Here is a 24,120-nt window from a genome sequence, read left to right as displayed (position 1 = left end):
CCCTTATCTATCCAATTTTTAAACCAGTTTTATCATTTTGTTGGTTCCCCCATTAATTAAACAAAACTGTGACAAACGCTCACTATCTGTATTTGTATGAGAACTGTTTTCACTTGAGCCACATAAATTTTGTTTTTTTCCCAGACTGAAAATGAACAGGGTGATAATTATGATCTCACAGCCCCACTGAGAGGATCAAATGAGAAAATACATTCAAATACTAGCTAGGACGTTTATGAGTTCTGTGAACTTGGGCAAATCGGCTAGCCTCTCTGTGCCTCAGTTTTCTCATCTATAAAATGGGGGAAATAATAGAATCTACTTCATAGGGTTGCTATACAATGTTAGGAGAGTGTCTGACTATGAATATTTGCTAAATAAAATGAACAAATGTGAAAGAAATCTTTGCAAAGTATCAAGTATTTCTTTCTACAAATATCATTGTTAACATTTTCTCCAGGACCATCTATGTGCACATGCAGTAAAACTTGGTAATTGTTAACCAAGATAATGGGCTTCTGAGAGCTCATAATACTAGTCTCTCTCCTTTTGGGTATATTCAGAAATTTTAATATTCACATTTTTTAACTAGCAAGGTGATACTATACACATCACAAGCTACTCAGCCTCAGTTTCCCTTTCTATCAGTTGGAAATGGTGATGCCCAGGACAGGCAGACATTGGGAAGAGCTTTTGAAAAGCAGAGAATGATATTCTAATGTAATGGCTAGTGCCTGCCCATATTTGGGACAAAATAACAAATTCAATAAGTAGTGTTTTGTTGTCTTTTGTTTTCAAAGAGCAAGAAAGAAAAGGGGAGAAGAGACAGCTCAAGCTGTCTCAGAACCAAGATTTCCAAAGCAGTGCTCACTCCACCTCTGACTCCAAAGGAATGGAAACAAACCAACATGCCAAAGGCATGGCCCTAAAGCCAAATAAGGGGCCCACAGGCAGAGGCATTCCTTTTTGAGGGAACAGAAAGTTTAAGGAAGGGGGAACTTTAAAGGTTGCTCCTGATGTAAAGAGTAGGAGATCTCCTCCTACTCCAAGGACTCACTTGAGCAAGCATCATCACTGCTAGAGGCCCAGGTCCAGAAGCAATGCCGCAAAGCAAGATGGTGCCACCCACAAGCCTGGCATAAAGCCGAAGCATGTTGTCTTTAATCTTCTATTAAGGAAGTGTCCAAACAATGCATTAAATCAACACTCCTTGTCACCAAACGCATCCCATTACATCTTCTCCCAGTCCCCACAAGACCTGGCACCCTTCCGACCAGGTCCTGGTCCTGTGTTTTGCTTTTGTGTTGTCGACCAAAGGATGTTTGGATGAGCACTGTTTACTCCTTTGGCCAGCAGGGTCTTTATTTAATCCTCTTCAGGCCTCACTCTTGGCTGCCTCCACGAAGATGGAGTAACCTCTCTATGCAAATAGGGCTGACCTCTTGGGATCAAGATGCTTAACCGTCAGGGACCCGAGAGGCCCTCCAAATGGCTCACCCAAGAAGAGTTTACGGGTTTGTTTTGCAATGTCCTGTAAAGTACCCATTATAGGCACTTATTGGAGTTGGATAAGAACAGTTCAGGGAAATGGGGTACTATGTTTACTACTTCTGAGAAAAATAAAGAAGTGGAAACCAGTTACCACGAGCAACCAAACCCATTTCCCATAGCAACAAGTTTCTGGTAAATCACCACAGTTATCAGATTAACGTGAAGGGAAGGGCCAACGCAAGAGGCAATGGTTCAGTTGTACAGATAAACTTTGGGGATAAGACACAGGAAAAGTGAAGAAAGGAAATCTCTAAGATCACAGGACTTATGAAAATATGCTTAGAAAAAGGGGAGTAGGTAGGCTATCCCATGAATAAATGCAAACAAAGAAAAAGCAAAGACCACAAACCAACCTGCCCTAAATGTGGGTTCTTGGTCCCTTTTAGGCTCTGATTAAATATCCCAGTAACTCTGATAAACCTTGACCAATGTTTCTTAGCATCCTAAAGCACAAATCACAGTGAATGCGCAAGTCAAGAAGGTTAGAACTTGGAAAGTCCTCCTAGAACATAGTAGATATATGTTGTCCTGCACTGCCCAGCAGCCCTGCCACTTTCTTGGGAAAACAGTGCCAAATTTACATTTAGAGAAATGTTCCCCTCTTGCTGCATGCTGACTGGGCCCACCTGGAGTCAGTCATAACAAGTCAGGACAATCAGGTCTCATTTCACTGAATTTCTAGATGAGTGACACCGGTAAAAATGGCTGGAGCTGAGACACACCATTGGTGGTGCCTGAAGATGATGTTGAAATCTCAGCCTCTGCTTACTGATGCTGAATCGAACCTCAGAGACAGAGTTTCGGGTGAAGTAGAAAGAACAGTGTTACTGCTGTGCCAGGCAAAGGGGACCACAGCAGGCTCCTACACTTGAAAACCATGTATCCCAATCCGGATGGATTTTTTTTTTTTTTTTTTGGCTGCTTTGGGTCTTCGTTGCTGCGCACAGGCTTTCTCTAGTTGCAGCTAGTGGCTACTCTTCCTTGTGGTGCGCAGGCTTCTCATTGCGGTGGCTTCTCTTGTTGCGGAGCACGGGCTCTAGGCACGTGGGCTCAGTAGTTGTGGCTCGCAGGCGCTAGAGCGCAGGCTCAGTAGTTGTGGCACACGGGCTCAGTTGCTCCACGGCATGTGGGATCTTCCCGGACCAGGGCTCGAACCCATGTCCTCTGCATCAGGCAGGCAGATTGCTGACCACTGCTCCACCAGAGAAGTCCCCAACCTGGATTTGATGAGGGGTTTTATAACAGTGGTTCAAGGGTGGGGTCGCTGACAAGATTAGGGTGTACACACGGGCCTGCACTCCCTTAATCCCAGGTCTCAGGTCTCCTAATCTTGATGAGCTTCTCGGGTCCCTTTAATCTCGCCTCAGGCAGTTTCTGGGCTGCTCCTCCCTTGATTAGCAGCTGTTCGAATCTGCCTCTTGGAACTCAGGGAAGGTCATGGAGGCTGGAGTCTTGCCTACAAGAAATGGGGAACAAAAAGGCCTCCGTGCCCGGGAGCCCCACAGGGTCCTGCTCGGTTTCAAAGAGACTCTCTATGAATTCCTAGACCCTGTCCTTTTCAAGCCCTAGTTCTTCAGCTTTTCCCTCACTCTACGTGTTGCCTCATACGCTTCCCATAAAGTTTTTTTGGAGGGGAGGGGGACTGGTGAATAAAGCTACCTAAACATCAGCATCAGCAGTAGATAAGCCAAGAGTTAGGCCATCCAGACACTCCCAAAAGGCAGAGAGGAAGGATGCTCATGCAAACTCATCAATGAACGCTTTTTAAGCAGCATAATGTGGTACAAACTGCGGGGCACGTTGCCTCGGGAAGACCAAGCTCCTCCTGGCTTGAATTCATCACGTATTTGCTCTGGATTCTTGGCCAAGCTGCAGTGCCTCTTCGGAACACCCATTCCACAAATATTTAATTGAGGCCAATCATGTGCCAGGCACTGTGCTGGGGGACGTGAAGGAGGCAAGCACAGCTTTCCTGCCCTGCGCATGGCATCTCGCTCATGAAGATGAGAGGAGGCTGAAGGGTGGCAGCTTATGCCACCCCAGACATGCCACTTTAGCATAAGGATCATTTTGAGCTGAAGGCAACTGAGAAGAAGCAGATACAAGAAAAGCTCCTTGCCCTCCTATTTGCCTAAAAGCGGGTCATCATTTCTCAAAGGTGTCCCTCCTCCTCTCTCTACCAGCAAGGACAAAAGTTAATCACCAGAGACAACTTTAGACCCCGTCAGCCTGGAGACGGCACCAGAGGAATCCACACAACAAACTTTAAAAACTAGCCTTTATCTATCATTTCCCAAATATTTACCTTCCCACAGTGTACAGCCTTTAGAAGCCTAAAACCTCTTTCCTTTTTCCTACCATTTCTCTACAAACTTATCGTTCTTTGTTAAAGATGCTACAGAAGCCTCAATTCTGTGTCACTCATTTTTCTCTGGGTATCTCCCATGTATACATGTTAGTAAACTTCTGTTTGTTTCTCTCTTGTTAATCTGTCTTTTGTTACAGGGTACCCAGCCGAGAACTTAGAAAGGAAGACAGAAAGTTATTTCCTCCTTTCCAAAGTCATCTGTGAAAGTACTTTGCAAACACTAACAGGCCACACACAAGGTAGGTATTACTCTTTGGTCCCTAGAAACCAAGTCTCTATATTACAACCTATCTTCCTTCCTTCCTAGAACTGCTGCAAACCACAGCTGCAATCAACTTCCAATTTCCCCTAACAAGCTGCCTACACAGCTTCGGAGGAGGGGTGCCTGTGCGTGCGTGCGTGCGTGCGTGCGTGCGTGAGTGGGTGAGTGAGTGTGTGTGTGTGTGTGCGCGCGTATGTTGAGCACAGAGAGAAAGGGCCGCCTAGGGATCAGGAACTCAGTATCCTCCACACTGCTGATCTCCCTTTCCACAGCCATATTCCCATCACCACATAACTGAAAGGCCAGTTTAACCTTCGCATTCTTACCCAAGCCCCAAAGCCAGCATCGATAAGAGATAAAGAGTTTCTAGAATACAAGGGGTCTGACATCTTACCCAACACTTAGATCTCCTCCTTCTCTAGCACGCCAGTCTTCCTCCAAAGGAATCCCTTTCCATGACTTGTCCTTCCTTTCCTGGGAAGGGGGGCGGGGGGGCGGCCTTGGAAAAAGAAACCAAGCCTGATATAATGCAGTCATTATAGCCCCTTTGGCCCATCTAGACCTCTCTCCAGGGAGACTGATGCAAGAGGAGAAAACGTGGGGGCCGCCAGTTTCCTGCAAACCCGTAACCTCGGGGGTAAAAGAAGGAGGAAAAGGGGGCAGTGGGACACATGGGAGCCATGGAGGGGACTGGAAGGGAGCCATAAGTACAGAAGCCATAAAGACCCATTTCTCCTTAAACTGGCTCAGGAAAGCCTGGCCCAGCTCCACCCACTCAATGATATCATTGTTTTCAACAAAAGCTGGTTTGAGAACCGGAAGGGAGACCCCCAGCGAGGCCTCACCAGTTCCTGGGAGATCAATCAAGTGCTCAGAATTGTAGATAAGGGGGGGAAGTCTATGTAAGGGTGCAAATTACAGAGATAACCAGGGTAAGGACAGACTTCGCTTCTGCCAGGACTTTTAGGGTCACGGAAAGAGTATAGGATGCTACTTGTCACATAGATTTTATCAGTGGATTCCCCACCACCAGAGTTGATGACTGGAGATTATTACCTTCAACTAATGAGAAAACTAAAGATCCGAGAAGTGGCTTATCCGAGGTCCCACCACAAACTAAGGACAAACACGGGGACTTGTACCACTGTCCTGCTACTTACTCAAGCCCGGAACCTCAGATTGGCCTTTGAATCCATCCCCTTCCTCAGCTCATATCCAACCCATCTCCCAGTCTCCATGATTCCACCCTATAAGTATCTCTGGAATCTGTCCCCTTCTCTCCATATCTGCAACCACTTCCCTATATTAGATCACCATAATTACCCCCTCAGATTAAAATAAAGCTTTAGAATGGGTCTTATTACTATCGCCAGTCTTGCCCTTTCCAATCCATCCTCCACACTGTAGTCTAAGTAATTTTTCTCACATGCACTTTGGATGCTGTCACTATCTGGCTTTTAAAATTTCTTCATCGGCTCCCCATTGTCATCAAGATACACACCCAATCCTTTTAAGGAGCCTACAAGGCCCTTCGAGGACTCGCCCCTGCTTACCTGGACAACCTCTTCTCTCACCGTTTCCTTCCTCCCTCTTGCTCTCTGCTCTAACCACAAAGAACATCTTTTCATCATCAACAAAGGCCTTAGAGCCTTTGTTCCTGCTACTTGCCCTGCGTGGAACCCATCCCCCTCATATAAGCCACAACTCTACCACCACCCTACTTCTCCTTTTACTTCCCTTCCTCCTAGAAGCCTTCGCAGGCCCTCAACCCAGGGTAGGTTCCCCTTCCCCATGCTCCCATGGTACCTTCTACTTCCCCCAACATAGCCTGCCCCACACTGCTCAGTAATGGTTGGATTATCTCTCTCCTCCACTAAGCTCTAAGCCCCATGATGGCAAGCTGTGTTTGCTTGCCGTTACTCTTCCAGGAATACCCAGGACCTAGCCCAATGCCAGCCACCAAGCTGGCACGCACAATATTTGCTAAATGAAGGAAGAGAAGGTAAGAGAGAAAGGAAGTTAAGAATTCCCAACGAGTAACCCAGAGCTCAAGCCCTGGAGACTCAATACACTGGAGACTCTTGTCAGAAAAACCACGGGTTCTCTGACCCAATACCTACTCCCAGTTGAGTTTGAGCAAGACCTGCAACTTGCTCCAGGGTGCCCAAAAGCCTATTCATTCAGCATCCAAGGTATCAGCCAAAGGTCTGCGTATGTCCCTGAGTTCTAAATAGAGAAAGAGTAAAGGTTACATTCTTAAAATCAGAGTATCTCCCGGGCAAAATGTAAACGTGGCTTCATTCTGAGGACAGAAGCAGTCCAGAGGCCTCAGAACTGGCCTCCTCCTATAGACATTTCCCCGGGGGTAATCATGCTCCATGTCCTAGGCACAAAGGTTGGAGAGTAGAAATCCAGCTTCCAGGGAGTCTGGACGAAGAGCCTAGGCACATCCTTGAAGATGAAAACAGAGGTCTGGAAGGTGGGACTTTCAGCACACCTCCCAAGTCCTAATGTAGATCCATCCCGCCCACCAGACCCTGCTTCTCAGGAGACTCCCCCAACTCCCCGAGTTATGAAGAAGCCATCTTTGCCTTGGGCTCAGCCCCTTGCAGTCCATGGCTCCATCCGCCAGGTACACCTCCACCCACTGGGCTCAGCCCAAATTTCCCTTCGACGGCGAGGGGTTGGGGAAGAACTTCTTCTCATCCGAGGTGCAGAAAACACAGCTCAGCTTTAAACTGCACCTCAAGCCTCTTTCCTAAAAAGACCCCATCTACCTCTCTGACAATATGGTTTTACCAGAGGCAAGAGAAAGCCCAACTCAAAGTCAAAAATAAGAGAACAAAAAAATTTGAACTCTAAGCCACTCAAATCTTCAGGTAGCCCAGCTGTGGAAGGGAGAGAAACCCCTTTCCCACTGCCACATACCACTCTTCTGAATTATAATGATTTGGCTAGCTGGAATACTGAATTCCTAAGAGCTTATTAGCACTCCAGTTTTGGTTCCCCTAGATCCAGACCAAATATTTATATATTAATTTCTCAGTCTGAATTCCTTTCTCATTCTTCCACTCATCTCTCTTCCCTCCCTCATCCGAAGCCTCCCCTCCTTGCTCCCACAAGACAGAGCTCCAAGGTACCCTCCTGAGGGAAGTTTTCTCTAACCCCCAGTGAGAAACTCCCCCTTCCTTATCGCCCACTCAGCACTTTACTTTTAACGCTATTAAGGAAATTTGTAACCAACCTCGGATTATGCTGTTTGAGCGTTTTCTCTCCCATAGAGAGTAAACGGCCAGAGGGCAAGGATATGGTCTTTGCATCTGCTCCCTACAGCACCAAGCATAGGACTTTACACACAGGTGCTCAATCAATATTTGCTGAAATCAATACTACAAAGCTACAGTAATCAAAATAGCATGGTGTTGGTACAAAACAGACATATGGATCAATGGAACAGAATAGAGAGCCCAGAAATAAACCCACACACCTACGGTTAATTAATCTTCGACAAAGGAGGCAAGAATATACAATGGGAAAAAGACGGTCTCTTCAGCAAGTGGTGTTGGGAAACTTGGACAGCCACATGTAAACCAATGAAGTTATAACACACCCTCTCACCATACACAATAATAAACTCAAAATGGCTTAAAGACTTAAACATAAGACCTGACACTATAAACTCCTACAAGAGAACATAGGCAAAACATTCTCTGACATAAAAATGTTTTCTTAGGTCAGTCTCCCAAGGCAATAGAAATTAAAAGCAAAAATAAACAAATAGGACCTAATCAAACTTACAAGCTTTTGCACAGCAAAGGAAACCATAAGCAAAATGAAAAGACAACCTTCAAAATGGGAGAAGATATTTGCAAATGATGCAACTGACAAGGGCTTAATTTCCAAAATATACAAACAGCTCATACAACGCAACAACAAAAAAAACAAACAACCCTATCCAAAAATGCACAGAAGACCTAAACAGACATTTCTCCTAAGAAGACATACAGATGGCCAATAGGCACATGAAAAGATGCTCAACATCACTAATTATTAGAGAAATGCAAATCAAAACTACAAGGAGGTATCACCTCACACCAGTCAGAATGGCCATCATTAAAAAGTCTACAAATAACAAATGCTGGAGAGAATGTGGAAAAAAGGGAACCCTCCTACACTGTTGGTAGGAATATAAGTTGGTGCAGCCACTGTGGAAAACAGTATGGAGGTTCTTCAGAAAACTAAAAATAGAATTATCCTATGATCCAGCAATTCCACTCCTGGGCATATATCCAGACAAAACTATAATTCAGAAGGATACATGCATCCCTATGTTCATAGTAGCGCTATTCATAATAGCCAAGACATGGAAACAACCTAAATGTCCACTGATAGATGAATGGATAAAGAAGATGTGGTAACACACCGCTATTTTTAAAACAGATAGCCAACAAGGGCCTACTGTAAAAAAAATTTTTTTTAAATTTAAAAAGAACTATATATGTCAGTAAATGTTAATAACATAAAAAAAAGATGTGGCATACACACACACACACACACACACACACACACACACACACACAATGGAATACTACTCAGCCATAAAAAAGAACAAAATAATGCCATTTGCAGCAACATGGGTGCAACTAGAGATTATCATACTGAGTGAAGCAAGTCAGAAAGAGAAAAACAAATACCATACCATATCACTTATATGTGGAATCTAAAATATGACACAAATGAACCTATCTATGAAACAGAAACAGAATCACAGACATAGAGAACAGACTGGTGGCTGCCAAGGGGAGGGGGGGTTGGGGGAGGGATGGAGTGGGAGGTTGGGGTTAGCAGATGTAAGCTTTTATAGAATGGATAAACAACAAGGTCCTACTGTATAGCACAGAGAACTATATTCAATATCCTATAATAAATCACAATGGGAAGGAATATTAAAAAAAAGAATGCATATATGTATAACTGAATCACTTTGCTCTACAGCAGTAATTAATACAACACTGTAAATCAACTATACTTCAATTTTTTAAAAAATCTGCTGAAATCAAACTTGTAGAGTGGAGTCACGTTAGCTCTGGTTTATAAGGCAGGAGATCCATCAACTGATGAACAGATAAACACAATGTGGTACATCTATACAATGGAATACTATAAAGCAATAAAAAGTAATGAGGTACAGATGCATGCTATACAACTTGGATAAAACTCAAAAACATTACACAGCGAAAGAAACCAGTCACAAAAAACCAATATTGTATAATCCCATTTATATGAAATACCCAGAATAAGCAAATCTATAGTGACAGATAGCAGATTAATGGTTGCCTAGAGCTGATGGCGTTGGGGGAACGTTGTGGGTAACCGGTCATATTAGTTTGCTAAGGCTGCCTTAACAAAGTGCCACAAACTGAGAGGTTTAAAAAACAGGAAATTATTGTCTCACAGTTCTAAAAGTTAAGCCTAAGATTAAGGTGTTGGCAGGGCCATGCTCCCTTTGAAGGTCCTAGGGAAGGATCTGTTCCAGGCCTCTCTCCTAGCTTCTGGCATTTCCCTGGCTTGTGGCCACATAACTCTAATCTTCACATGGCATTCTCCCTCTGTGCGTGTCTGTGTCCAAATTTCCCCTATTTATAAGGACACCAGTCATATTGGATTAGGTGCAATCCTACTCCAGGGTGACCTCATCCCAACTAACTACATCCACAATGACTATCTCCAAATAAGGACACTCTGAGGTATCAATACAAGGGGTTAGGACTTTGACATATGAATTTGCGGGGTGGGGGGGGACATATTCAATCCATAACACTGCTAATGGCTTCTTTTTGGGGTGATGAAAATGTTCAAAAATTAGAATATGATGATGGTGGCACAACTCTGTAAATATACTAAAAAACATTGAATGGCATATTTATATAAATGGATCAGCTGTATGGTATGTAAGTTACATCTCAATAAAGCTGTTAAAAAAAAAAGCAGGAGAGTTGGGTTTAAAGATTCTGCCCAAGCTCAATAACCAACCCATTGGTGAGAGTGTGTGAAACAAATTCTCTCAACACAGGTGGTGGATTTAACTTACAGAGAAGCCAAAGGCAAAGTGCCTTTATCTACCTGTTCTGTGTAAATTCCCTGTGACCCAGTGATTCACATCTAGGAGGTGATTCTCTAGAAGTACCTCTCAAAGAACATGAAGGTGTCCACTCCAGCACTATTTGTAAAAATGAAAAAAAAGAAAAAAAAGAAAAGAAAAAAAATAGTTTGAATGCCCATCAATATGGGGTGATTAAATTGATCATGACATCTTGATTATTACTGAATCTGAGTGATGGGTATAAGGGATTCATTATATCATTCTCTCTACTTCTATGTGCATTTGATAATTTTTCATTATACGAAGTTCTAAAAGTTAATTATGGCATATGCATACAATGTACCATCACACAGCCGTATGATCTCAAAAATTTACATGGAAATGTATCCAAAATATACTCCCATACTGTGCTGTATGAACGTAAAATGGTATAGCCTTTGGCAAGGAACCTGTGGAATGGGAGGTACGATTTGTCAAAATTTAAAACATTTTAGACATATATGCTATATGACCTTGCAACTCTACTGCTAGGTATTAATCCTACAGAAATACTTGCAAATGTACTCAAAGATTATGTATAAACCTATTACTGCAGCATTATTTGTAATAGCAAGAAATTAGAAAACTGTCTATTAATAGGCAAATTTTTAAATTCCGGTTCATCCATTCAGTGGCATCCTATGTCATGATTAAGAAGAATGAAGTAGGTCTATAAATATGCTAATGTGGAAAGATACTGAAGAGAAATAATAAAAAAGCAAATTATAGAATGGTACATAAAGTATGATCTCATTTATTTTAAAACTCTATTACTTATATAATTTTTTGCTAGAATTTTATTATCAAAGTTTCAAACACTCCAAAAAGTTCTTCTGTAAATTTTTAAAAATAATTGATGATTGCCCATGTTATATTTCCAAATGAAAAAAAAATAGGTAATAAAACTTAGGATATAGTATAACCCCATTTGGATAAACTTACATGGAAATTTATACAGGGTTAAAATAAAAATCCATATGAAACAGTATGTTCAGGGTAAATGTTCACTCACTGGATGCCAGCTATCGTTGTTATCTTAAGGTAAACAGCCTGATGGTCAAGGGTTCCTCAAACTCAAGAATCAACTCTCGACTTCCTCCAAGTACACAGCTTCCCTTCGCTCTGACAAGGGTCCATCTAAGGCCAACAGGGCAGCTGACAGCTTCCTCCCATTCATTTTACCCTGTGCTCCTGCTGAAGGGCCGCCAGGAGAAATAAGCTTGAGACAAAAGAAAACCATGGACATCCTTCCTGGCTACACAGGCAGCCCTGACTGCGGGTCCCTGAAAGGAGATAGAGCCGGAACTGGTGAACTAATCCCGACCTCCTTATCAGACAGCTCAGAACCTTGCCAAGGGAGTGCCCGGGCACTGATTCTGCAGGCAGAGACAAGAGGTAGTTTGGCCGCCTGGAGAACCCTGCACAGCTGTATTCTCGAGATACAGTTAGGTCAAACTGGGCACGGCAGGGGAGCAGAATTGAGTTTCCTCCCAGGGGCAATGGGTTTTAAGGTCATCTTCCTAATTACATTTGGAAACCAGCTCAGGGGAATTCCCTCTTACTTCATTCTTAAATGTTTTTCCCATCCTGCAAAATACAAATAATAGCAACTATTTATTGGGCTCTCACAGTGCACCAGGCACAGTGTCCTTTAAGAGAACTGTGTTATTGAATATCACATGACACCTGATGAGGTGGCCACTATTATGAGCCCCATGATGTGGATGAGGAAACTGAGACTTGCATAGGTAAGCAACTTGCCAAAGCTTACACCTCCAGGAGGTGCAAGGAGCCAGCCTGACTCCTATGTGCCTGGATTGCAGCACTACAGTCCACTGAAATCCAAATTCTAACCTAGGCCTAGGGAAGGCAGGAGGAAAGGGAAGAAGTAGGGCAGAATAACAGAGAAGTAACACCAGTGTTCATCGAAGAAGAGCATACCAAGTAAGGACAGGGCATCCAAGAGGCAGTATGAGGCCACAGCTAAGACCCCGGGCTTGGAGTGCCCTTCCCACCCAGATGTCCTTGAACAAGTCACACGGCTCCATGCCTCAGGGTTCCCATCTGCCAACCAGGACTAACACAGGTACCTACACCTCACAGGGTTGCTGGGATGATTCAATAATAGACTGCACAACAGAGCCTGCTACATAGGCATCTCCTATGTTGTAGCTATTACTACGGCTGACGATATCATTCTTCCTATCTGACCATCACTCCTCAGCCAGAAGCTGCCTGAAGGCAGACTGTGCATCAGACAACACGAGCTGGAACTTAGGAAATGCTGATGAATGGTAACCACACATGCTATGTCTCAATATGTTTTTCTCTTGCCACTCTTACTTGAAGACAGTCACAGGGGCCACATGCAATGCTTTGCGTCACCAAGACACTTTAGAAAATATCCGTTCTTGACTCTGCATTAATGAAACTTAGCATGTATTGAAAACCAGCTTATTTACGTGCCACGAGTGATACTACGCACAGCGTAATACATTATCGCTGGGACTTTCCTGGTGATGCAGTGGTTAAGACTCCGCGTTCCCAATGCAGGGAGCCTAGGTTCGATCCCTGGTCAGGGAACTAGATCCCACATGCATGCCACAACTAAGAGTTCACATGCCACAACTAAGAAGCCCCTGAGCCTCAACTAAGGAGCTGGTGAGCCACAACTAAGGGGCCCACCTGCTGCAACTAAGACCCAGCTCACAAACCTGGTGTATTTGTTTCCTGTGCCTGATGTGTAACAAACTACCACAAACTACGTGGCTCAAAACAACAGAAAGCTATTCTTTCACGGTTCTGGAGGTCAAGAGAGTGAACTTAAGGTGTTAGCAAGGCTGCACTCAGTCTAAGAGATTCCATTCCTGGCCTCTCCCAGCTTCCAGTGGCTGCCTGTATTCCTCGGCTTGTGGCTACATTACTCTCATCTCTGTGGTCACACTGCCTTCTCCTCTTCTGTCTGTCAGCAAATCTCCCTCTGCCTTCCTCTTACAGACATACTTGTGATTGAATTTACAGCCCACCCGGAAAATCCAGAATGATCTCCCCTTCTCAAAATCCTTAATATAGGCACACTTACAAAGATTCTTTTTTGCCACGTAAGACAGCATAGTCTCAGGTTCCAGGAATTAGAATGTGGGTCTCTGGGAGGGTGGGGAACATTTTTCAGCCTACCTCATCCCGCAATGAAGTTATTTTCTATTTTCTATGCAGGACATAGAGTATAGTAAGAAACAGACAGACCTGAGTGTGACTCCTGGATCTGCCTGACATTGAGTGAATTACTCAAATTCCTCACACTTGAGTCTCCCCATTTATAAAATATGAATAATAGTAATATCTTCTAAAAAGAGCTGCCATGCGGATTAAATAAGATGGCATGTGAAATGCCTCTGCACAGTGCCTGGCTCTCAGTAAATGCTCACTGAGGAGTGAGCGTTATCGTGAACACAAATGAATAAACAACATTCAGAAGGCAAGTGACTTGCTGAAGGCCACCTAACCAGAAAGTGTCAGTGCCTGCAACTGAATCTGGGTCTCTCTGGCACCAAAGCCCGAGCATGTTCTACCCTATGGATTAGGCATTTCGGGCTTATGTGCTCACAACCTTAAGAGTCAACACATCTAGGTTATTTCAATTGTGGATGCTACTTCATACTCTCTTCCGGCTACTGTACAGCTGCATCCCTTCAGATCACCACCTCTAGTTACTGAGTTTACACAGTCTACCCTAAGAAAGCAATATCATGTTTCCAATGATTTAGAAATACTGGAGACCCTGCTTATGCAGGGGTGCGGTTAAGAGTTTGGCTTGTACAAAATCACATCAGATTGGCTGGCAATCCATTTGGTCTGCAACTCCAGGGGTTCTGGACAATATGGGAATTATAACCGAAATCAATCTCCATCTACAAAGCTACAATTGGAAACTGCATTTCAAACAGGACCATGAGGTCTCTCTGGGGCAAGGTGCCTAGCCCCAGCACTTAGAATTTAAATCCACGTAGGCATTCGCTGCCTCAGAGTCAACGCAGCAGGGTTCATTCCAGTTCCTGATACTTCAAAAAAATGTTTGAAGAAAAATTCAGACACTCACAGGGAGCTCTCTTCAAGTTCTCATGTCCCCACCCATCCATCCAACCGTTTCCTCGGCACCGGTCTCCTCGGGTTATACAACGTCGGCTGCGGGGAATGGGGAGCCCAGCTGTGTGCAGAGTTTGGAAAAAACATTCTGAATACTTTAGCTCTGCCAAATACTTGGTTAAAGAACGATATCCTCTAATTTCTTAAGCCATGTGTATTTTAAGTGAAATGTAATCCATATGTCTGTGACTCATTTAAATGCACTTCAGTGAAGCATGGTTCACCAAGAGCGCTGGGATATGTCTAAGCCTTTCGTAAGCTTCTCTTTGATCCAGGAAATTGAATTCTGCCAACGACAAATGAAGCTCCTGACAAGAGAGGGTCTAAGAGAGCTGTCCTTTATCCTAGATAAGATGTTAAAATCTATTCCTCACCCAGGAGGAAGCCGGGGAGAACGCCACAGCCTGGGTGATATGCAGAGTTTTGCTCCAGATCAGCTACGCATTTCCACCAGGCCTCCTTGGAAGAGAGATGCAGCAACAAGCGGTGGTAACTAACCTACCCCGTCTATTGCTGAAAACACTCCTCTTCTGCCTATTTCCCCCCTTCTTGGGTCCTCCAGTATTATACAACTCAAATAGGGATGAAGGGGGAAAAGCCCAGGAGCTAGATCACTCCATTAGCAGTGAATGTTAATTTTCCAGGACAATTAATTTTGTTGCTTGATTTCCAAGACAACAAAAGCAGTCTCCATCCCTAAGATATCTCTGAGGGACTGGTAAGAAGTTAAAGATATGAAGTGAGATGAAAGTCGGAAGTAGTGGTAGGTACAATAATCAGTAAACCTCCAAATGCCTAAATTCTGCCTTGACCATTACTATTCCCCATGAGGTCTGGAGGTAGATATGCATACAAAAGAAAACAAATATCCATTCTTATTAGCTAGCCTTATACAAACAGGATTTCTCTTTGGCTGAGCTGGAGCACAATGAATGGGGTGAGACCAAAGGACATCTCTCCTTTTCCCAAGCCAAAACCTAAATCTGGCCTCATTTGGACTCAAGGAAGGAAGTCCACTGAAGAGATGAGAGTTGCAGAATGTGCTTCAGAGGTTAGCAGAGAGAAGTATATAGATGGCCAAAGATCCTCTGGGCACAGCGCCCACTGGCTGAGCTGCTCGTCTGCTTTTGAAGGTGATCTTGTAATGTAGTAATTGAGCCAGTGAGCATCCCGCAAGCAGGTTCAGCAGTTCAGTGTGCCCTCCTCTTGGGAGAAAGTGGAGAAGGGAGAGAGCCAGGGCCTACATCTCCCTGGAGGCGACCAACTCCCCAGATGCCTACAGCTAAGGAAGATTCCATTTGATTTCAGCAAACAAACTGTTGTCCAATAGGGTTTCTGGATTGATGAGGCAGTCCTCAGAGCCTGGGGGAAATTACGTGGAGAAAAAAATATTATGGATTTATACCTCAAAATTGTGGGTTGTGGAAATAGCAGCCTATAATTTCTTCCCTGTAATTTCCCTTCTCGTGCTTATGTTGCCTAAACGGTGGGGCCTGAGCTATCAGTTCATCCCCGACTTCAAGGTCTGTGGTTTTGGGGGTATTTGCCTTTATCCCACTGCCCCCTATTTCCAGGAATGTCTACAGAACTGGAGAGTAAATGCCCTGAGGCAGGGACCTCTTTTCCATTTTCCACTTATGTGGTAGCCTTTCTATAGGTAGCACAGGAAAGGCTTTTAGAACCCAACTGGGACAAAACCCTCATTCGACAGATGAGAAAGTTGAGGCCCAGGAGGGCCAACTGGCTTGTTGACCGATTCCACATTGTCTGTCTCTGAGCTCAGTACTCTCTCCACTGTACCACACAGCCCTAATCACAAGTCAGGTTCTCCTAACAACAGCTATGTACCAACAGTGGCAAATGATGGATAGGTGTGAGTAAATGTAAGACTAGGGAACATATCAGAGCAGAGTACTACCTTCATCACATACAGGTGAGTCTACAAAAACACGTGTGGGGCAACATGTAGAGTATAATCTTATTTCTGCTCCTCCCTCAGCACAAAAACAGCAGCCTGGTGTGCTTCTGTGTGATCGTGCCGATGAGTATCTACGTGCGTGCTCTCACACGCAGAGAAAAGGTCCATGGCAGGCTCACCAACTGTTCACAGTGGACTCTCCTTGTGGGTGGGAGACCTTCATTCTTTCACTCATTATATTCTGGTATTGCTACATGTTTTACAATGAGCACGTACTGCTTTTGCAATTTAAAAAAGCACAAGCTAGAAAAAAATAGTGGCTGCCATTTACTGGGTATGGAGTACAAACCAGGCACTATGCTGACCCCCTGACAGGCACCATCTCATTTCATCCTCCCAGCGGCTCTGCGGTGTGGGACTCTTATTATACCCCAGATAGGGAAACTGAGGCTTGAAGAGGACGTACGGTTAGTAAGTGGCGAGTCAGGATCTGAACCAGGACCCTCCAACATGAAAGCCGCATTGAGGTTAGCCCTACGATGTCACTCTATTCCACCTGCACTCAACAGAGAAGAGAGTGTGTGTCCCCCATGGGAATGTCATCCGTTTATCCCGTGTTGCTTCACAGCAGAAAAAGGCTGCCAGCTGCTGTGCTATGGAACTAAGGCACCTTGGGGTGTCTGCTGCCTGAGCTGAAGGCCCATTTGCTGTGCCCCTCTCTCCTGGCCTAACCCCCATGTTCCTCCATCCTCACTATTCTTGGCTATCTCTCCATGTGTGAATTCCATTAGAGGCCTGCTCACTGCTATTTCGGGCCATGCATTAGCACATGGGCTTTGATTAGACGAGAGAAGGCCAGACACTTCAGGATGATGAAAAAGAAATTAGAAATGTCCTCTCCCTCCCCTCAGAGTCCCAGAAGCCCTTGTCCACAGCTCCTAGGAGGCCTGAGAATCCAATATATGAGGAGACGTACGTGGGGGCAGGGGGAGGGAATGGAAACCCTCATAACCTATTAGGACCTTTGAACCTGGCTGTTCTTGCTCCTTGGAACTGTCATCTCCCCGCTGTCCACGTGGCTCACTTCCTCACCTCCTTCAGGTCTGGACTCAAATATCAATTCACCACCAAGGCCTGCTCTGGCCACCGTTCCCAGCACCTCCCTCCCGAACCCCTGCTCTCCAGAGCCCTTATGTTCCCTTTGTTTCTGCCACGGCAGTTGTCACTGGACATACTACACATTCACTTGTGTAGTTATTGTTCCCCTCCACTGAAATATAAGATCCAGGAAGGCAGAACTGTTTTATTCACAACTATATCTGCAGTACCTGCACTGGGGCCTGGAATGCTACAGATGCATCCAAGAGGGAAAGATAAATGAATCAACTGAGGAAGTTGAGAACCAGAGCCTGAGGATCACTTAGCACAGGGCCTAGTTTCCCCCTCAAATATCATGGGATTATAAAAACTTCATAATTTTGATAAAATGTGAAAAATCAGAAAAGCAGCACCACCACCCCCCCCAAGCTGTTTTGAATCCAGACTTGCACGCACCATGAATGAGAGGGCTTTGGGAAGTAAACACACTAGCAAGTCGTGTGCAGTTGGAGTTCCGCTTGCTAACACATGTTCAAAAACAAAAAGCCCAATTTAGACGAAAATAGCAGGAAGCCATCCCCAGGGATACCTGGTGAGGTCATATTGCTTGGCTCTGCTGCTTCCACTTTTGTCAAGTCTCCTGCCTGCTGCCAATTCAAGGACGCCAGGAATCACATCCAGGCCACTGCTGATCACTGGGAAACAAAAGAGCTCCAGGCAACAGACAACAGAACCACATCTCCAGGCTCTCCTCTGGAACCTCAGTGTGGGACCGTAAAACATCACAATAGTAGTCAACTATTTACTGTGCTCTCTGTAAGCACTTTGTGTACATCACTGTTCTCAGCCCTCACAACCACCCATATGAGGCTGGTGTTACTAGTCTCATTTTATAAGTGGGGACACTGAGATTCTAAAAGACGCAGCAATATGCCCCAGGTTACTCGGCTAGTAAGTTGAAACTGCGTTTCTGTGACTCCAAATCCAAGAACACAAATGATCCTCATTTCACCTCTCTCATTTACTTGCTGTGTGGCCTTAGGCAAGTGCCTATCCTTCCCTGAGTCGAAGTTTCTGCTTCCATGCATAAGACTGCTGCACTCAGTGTTTTCTATGGCATCTTCACGCTCTAACTTCCTATGACCTCTTGCAAAGACTCCAAAATATGAAGGAAGGATGAGTCCTGGGATCCCTGCTTGGCCAGTCCAACTCCAAAGGATTTGCCCATGACACTAACCCCATCACGTAGGCAGCCCAGAGGAAGCTGAGGGGTCAAATGCCCCAGCTGGAGGCAGAATAGGACAGATTAGACGGAGGTGGTGATAGGGAACAATAGACTAGAGCTAGAGGGTTAGGGCCATGAGAAACTGAAGAAGGCCCCTGAGAGAGACTAAGAACAGACCCTCTGGGGGCCTTTCCTGCGAGACCAAAGGAAGACACTACAAGGAGAAATCCCAGGCAGATTTCTGGGCCTGCGCCCTCTGCAGACACAGCCAGCTGGGTCTATTCCAGGGAAATGGGACAAAAGGAACACATTCTTGGGCTGGTTTTACTCCAGGAGTAAGGTAGGAGGAAAGTAGCAAAAATGATTGAGATGCCCATCTTTCTGGCTTCCCGAAGGCCACCACATTCTGGAGGCAGAGGAAAGACTCGGATGAAGCCCATTACTGCACAGGCTGCTTAAGTCATACTTTTACTACACTTCCGACACCACTCATCCTCCTCTGCGAGTGTCCAAAAAGCCCAAATTTGGAATAATTTATATTCTTGCTTTCCACCCAAGCTTAGCAGTCATTCCCATCCTCCTGGATATGGGAAGGTCCCTATCCATCGCCTTCTTGGCAGGGATGCATGTCATTACTCATCTGCTTCCAAGGGACTCCGGAGGCTGCCAAGAGGAGACAGGCAGTTCTGAGAGCCATGCAGCCTTATCTGCAAGGTCTGTGCGGCAGAATGTAAGTGGGACTGTTGGTGGGGAAATATCAGAAGCCCTCAGAGGACCCCGGCCAAGTAAGGAGAGCTCTCCAGTGGCCAAAGCAGATTGGGAATGGCCAAAGAATGGGCAAAAGACACAGCCGTGCCTTATGTCTATTCACCGGCTCGATAACGTGAATCAAGATACAGCTGCACTTGATGGCAAATCAACGTGGAAATATTTCTGAGCCAGGCAGCCATCCAAGAGGAGTGAGGTTAGGAAGATGGAGGAACCAGCCCGATGAAGCCAGGAGACTGCTGACCATATGCCCTTATTGGCAGGAGCTCAGATGCAGCTGACCCAGAATGGACAGAGCAGCCAGGGTGTGAGCATCAAATCCCAGAACACTCCACCTTGCCTCTCTCCTTTCTGCTGTCTTCCTCTAATCTCCTTCACTTCCTGCTGTGCGCTGTGCTGGAGCTAGTAAGACAGCTGCCAAAGTCCTCCAGCCCATCCCTCCCTTCATGTCTCCCACATACACACACTCACACACACTCACGTGCAGTGAATTCTAAGAGGCCCCAGAAATACAGCCTGAGGAATTTCAAGGAAGACGTTACACAGTCCACTAATTTCACAGCAAGTCAAGAGACTGTGGAAATACTGGCTCTATAAGATGCTCCCCACAAAGGAACCCTAGCTTGAGAGCTTGGGTCACTTCGCTGTTTCCTTCCAAAACAGCGGCACCTGCGTCCGGCACTGACATGCAAGTGGGTTGTTTCATTTCAGACAAAGGAGAAGTCCACTTACTCATTCTTCTCCAGGTCCAGGATCAGTTCTCGCCCCTCAGCCATCACCCTGAGCTCAGCTTTGAGTGGATGCTAAAAGCAACAACAAAAGAATGTCAGTTCCTAAAAGCAGGGGACGAGGCTACCAGGAAGGGGCGCACGATCTAGCACAGGGCTCTGACCTGGATCCACAGGAAGTGGATCCACAAAAAAGGCTCAATCTCATTTCCAGCCCAAACATGAAATATCTTCACTCCCAGAAGGACCCAATTCCCCTCCCCCACCTGCATTCTCCTCAAAGACAAAGGAGAGAAACTCCAAGCCGAAATGTGGTTTTAAGCGCCTGCATGCAGGCCTGGTAAAGGCAAACCCTGAAAAACACGATCTTGGAAGACAAATTCTGAGCGGAGTTAGATCTGGCTTCAAGTGCTGGCTCCGACACTATAGTCGTGAATTGGGCACATTACCGAACCTCCCTACAACTCAGTTTCCTCATTTATAAGACAGAGGAGTAATAGTCAACTTTATGGGGCTCTTGTAAAGACTAAATGACATGGTAAATGTAAAGAATTTTATTACAGCGCTTGGCATACAGGAAGCCCGTTACATGTTGGCTGTTATCTAAAGTACCAGGGAAAGCCTCTTCATCATGGTCTCGTATTTTATTTTATATTGGCTCTGTTTGGATACCCCTCAATCATCTCAGAGGAGACAAGTAGAAGAACCTCCTACTAAGGTTTTAAAGGTCTGAAAGATACATTTTACACACAGGAGAAAATGTGCTGAGGGCCGAAGTAGCTACACACCCAGAAGAGACCATTTAAAGTATCATACAAATGGCCAATAAGCATAAAAAACATGCTCAGCATCACTGGTAACTTTCCCTCACCCAAAAAGATTTCTTTTTTAAGATATCTTTTAAAAAACCAAAGCAACAAAGATTTTTTTAAAACCATAAATCACAATGCAGTGGAATATACTATAGAATGGGCACTCTCACACCCTACCAGTGAGAATTTCAATGAATACTGGCTCACCGGAAAATAATCTGTCAGTATGGACCAAGAGTTTTAAAATGTTTAGGCTCTCTAACTCAGAAATAGAAGATTCTATCTGAAGGGAACAAATGGAAACACAGGCAATGGTTTATACACAAGGATGCTCATTACTTACAATAATGACTAATGAAATAGAACCTAAATGTCCAAAAATAGGAGAATGGCTAAATAACTGATAATCCATTCACATGGCAAAACATTACACAGTCACTAAAAATGACTTTCAATAATTTTTAAATTATCAAGAAAGTACATATGATAATGATTAAGCACAAAAAAAACATAACACTGTATGTTTTATTCACTCACACTTTTGTAAAGGGACTAAAGTAGAGCGAAATAAACCAAAAGGTTACCATAGTTACTTCTCAGCAGTGAGAACATGAGTTAATTCTATTTTCTTTTGTGCATTTTTCCATGTTTTTATAATGGCTTTATATATATACATATATATATTTTTGGACTGCGTTGGGTCTTCACTGCTGCACACGGGCTTTCTCTAGTTGCGGTGAGTGGGGTCTACTCTTCGTCGCAGTGCACGAGCTTCTCACTGCGATGGCTTCTCTTGTTGCGGAGCTCTAGGCACGCGGGCTTCAGTAGCTGTGGCGTGAGGGCTCAGTAGTTGTGGCTCGCGGGCTCTGGAGCGCAGGCTTGGTAGTTGTGGCGCACAGGCTTAGTTGCTCCACAGCATGTGGGACCTTCCTGGACCAGGGCTCGAACCTGTGTCCGCTGCACTGGAAGGTGGATTCTTAACTACTGCCCAGCAGGGAAGCCCAAGCTTCTACCCCTTTTAAGGTTGACCTCAAAGCTTAGTTCTGGCATGTATGAGAAAGTGGGTCACCTGCTTTGCCACCTCTGGTTGGGGCCTGCCTCTTCCAAGCACGTTTCTCTTATCAACTTCAAACTCCACTTCCCATTAGGGTCCTGGGCATCCCTGAAACTTTTGTGCCACTGAGGGCTCTGATGAAATCTGAACACTGTGATCTAGGATGCTTATGCAACTCTGTCCTTTGCTATTTTTTGCTAATTTATCCTACTCACTTCTCTTAACAAGGGACATTTCAAAAACATGGGGAGAGGAAGCTAGGGGGATGTTTACCCAATAACTTTCACTAAGAAATTCACTTCTCTGTTTCTGATGCCTATTTCTGATTCAGCTCCACCAATACCTATTTCTGGTCGCTGGTCCTTTGCCACTTCACTCTGGGGGGTCTGGAGCAAGGGCCCTGCCCAATCACATTAAGCATCAGAGACACAGTCCCAAGTGGGCATTTGAGGAAAAGCACACAGCAACAGAGCTGTATCAATCCCTTATCCAAGAGGTAGGTGGCCAAGAGTCCACACAAAAAAATGAAAGTTGACACAAATCAAAGCACTTTCACTTCTCCCCCAAAGAGACACAAGCTGCAACATAAGTATGAACATTTATTTTTAAGTGGGTAATCCAAAAATATTTCTCTAGTCTGGAAGATGCTCAGACACTGATATTTAAGATATGATGTTTCCAGGGGACATTTCAAGCAAAACAATGAAATAGCACCGTAAGGATGTATGTAGCTTCCCTGTCCAGATTCACTCGGTTTTTGTCTTGCAACTCCACTCTGTGCTAGGAAGGGGCAACATCACCTCTCCTAGGAAGTGTAGGAGCTGACCCACTGCTTATACTTCCCCAGGGCAGGGTTAAAATGCCTTTCTCTTTTGAGCTAGATTAAACAGATCTTCAGCTCCACAGGGTATTGGAAATCTGTCCTATATATCTGTACCCCCCTTAAGACATAGTACAATATTTAGCATATAGTGTTCAACTAACGTTTGATGAATGAAGTAATTACAAAATGAGAAAAAGATGCCTGAGTGAGACCTACCTCTCCCTCTCTTGACATTCATTCATTTGTTCTTCAACAAATATTTATGGTGCCAGGCACGGTGCTAACTATGCCTACAAAATACAATGACCCAGATTCTGGGCAGACAATGGCTGGGAACAAAGACAGGATCTGAGCTCCACTTTGTTTCTCAGGCCCTTCCTGAGGATGCCCAGCATCCCACATCTGGAGGGAACAGAGAGGCGTCTATAAAAGTATCAGATCCATTCCTCGGACAATAATGGATAGGTTGGAATATCCAAGATCTTAATTTTTAAAAATAACCTTCTCTAGGACGGCCATCCATTAATTTGTCTAGACTTTTCCTGAAGCTATTTTCAGTCTCTCCTACTTTTTGATGAAATGAACGCCACACATTTATTGTCTTTAGGATAAAACATTATTTGCTTTCATTTGTCCTAATATTTTTGCTGTAAATTCCCTTATTAAATCCAAACTGGAGCATTTTTGGACATGTCTGTATTACTCTAGGCATAACTTCATGTATTCTGGGCATTTCTACTCTCCATTTACCTTTCCAGACTCAAGGACCACAAGTCTGAAATCTTTCCTGACACAGCTCTCTCTTCTCTCTGCTACCGTAATCTGGCTCTTATATGTTGCCCAATAAATCACTGACCATTTGAACCCAAAGGGCTCTTGTTAACTACCCCTCCTCTCCAGCCCTCTTCCTTCTTATCCCATCTAAGCCCTATTTTATAAATGAGGAAACTGAGTTCAGAAAGTGAAAGTCCAGTAGCTGGTTACTGACATGCAGCAATCACATCTTCCTTTCCAGTTCTTTCTTGTCTCAGTTGAGCTATAAGAACCAGAACCAAAGACTATCCTAGATGCACAGATACTTCCTGCAAGAACAGGATAATGTTTTCTGTCTTATTCCCAATCCCCCTTATAAAGCCCGTGCATTCTGCTGGTGTCATGGCCCAAGGAGCCTACTGAATTTTAAGATTATTGGATTTGAAGACAGATTCCTCAGTATAAGGTCCCT

At 44.6% G+C, this 24,120-nt stretch overlaps 1 protein-coding gene across 3 annotated transcripts in view; it reads right to left on the bottom strand.

The window, feature by feature from the left end:
• Window positions 1-24,120, bottom strand: part of ADAM19 (ADAM metallopeptidase domain 19) — an 89,492-nt gene that overhangs the window by 61,676 nt on the left and 3,696 nt on the right. The window contains exon 3 of one of the 3 annotated variants that reach the window (XM_024760138.1): window positions 20,211-20,281. In XM_024760138.1, the coding sequence (XP_024615906.1) occupies window positions 20,211-20,281 (71 nt within the window). Of the gene's footprint in view, window positions 1-4,575; window positions 4,734-5,734; window positions 5,825-20,210; window positions 20,282-24,120 lie in introns of those variants that run through there. The other 2 variants (XM_024760140.1, XM_024760137.1) reach the window with 2 other exon arrangements.

This window comes from Neophocaena asiaeorientalis, unplaced genomic scaffold, assembly GCF_003031525.2.
Source record: "Neophocaena asiaeorientalis asiaeorientalis breed wild unplaced genomic scaffold, Neophocaena_asiaeorientalis_V1.1 scaffold336, whole genome shotgun sequence".
Classification (NCBI taxonomy): domain Eukaryota; kingdom Metazoa; phylum Chordata; class Mammalia; order Artiodactyla; family Phocoenidae; genus Neophocaena; species Neophocaena asiaeorientalis.
The sequence above is the reverse complement of the archived record's forward strand: the minus strand, read 5'-3'. Positions and strand labels throughout refer to the sequence as shown.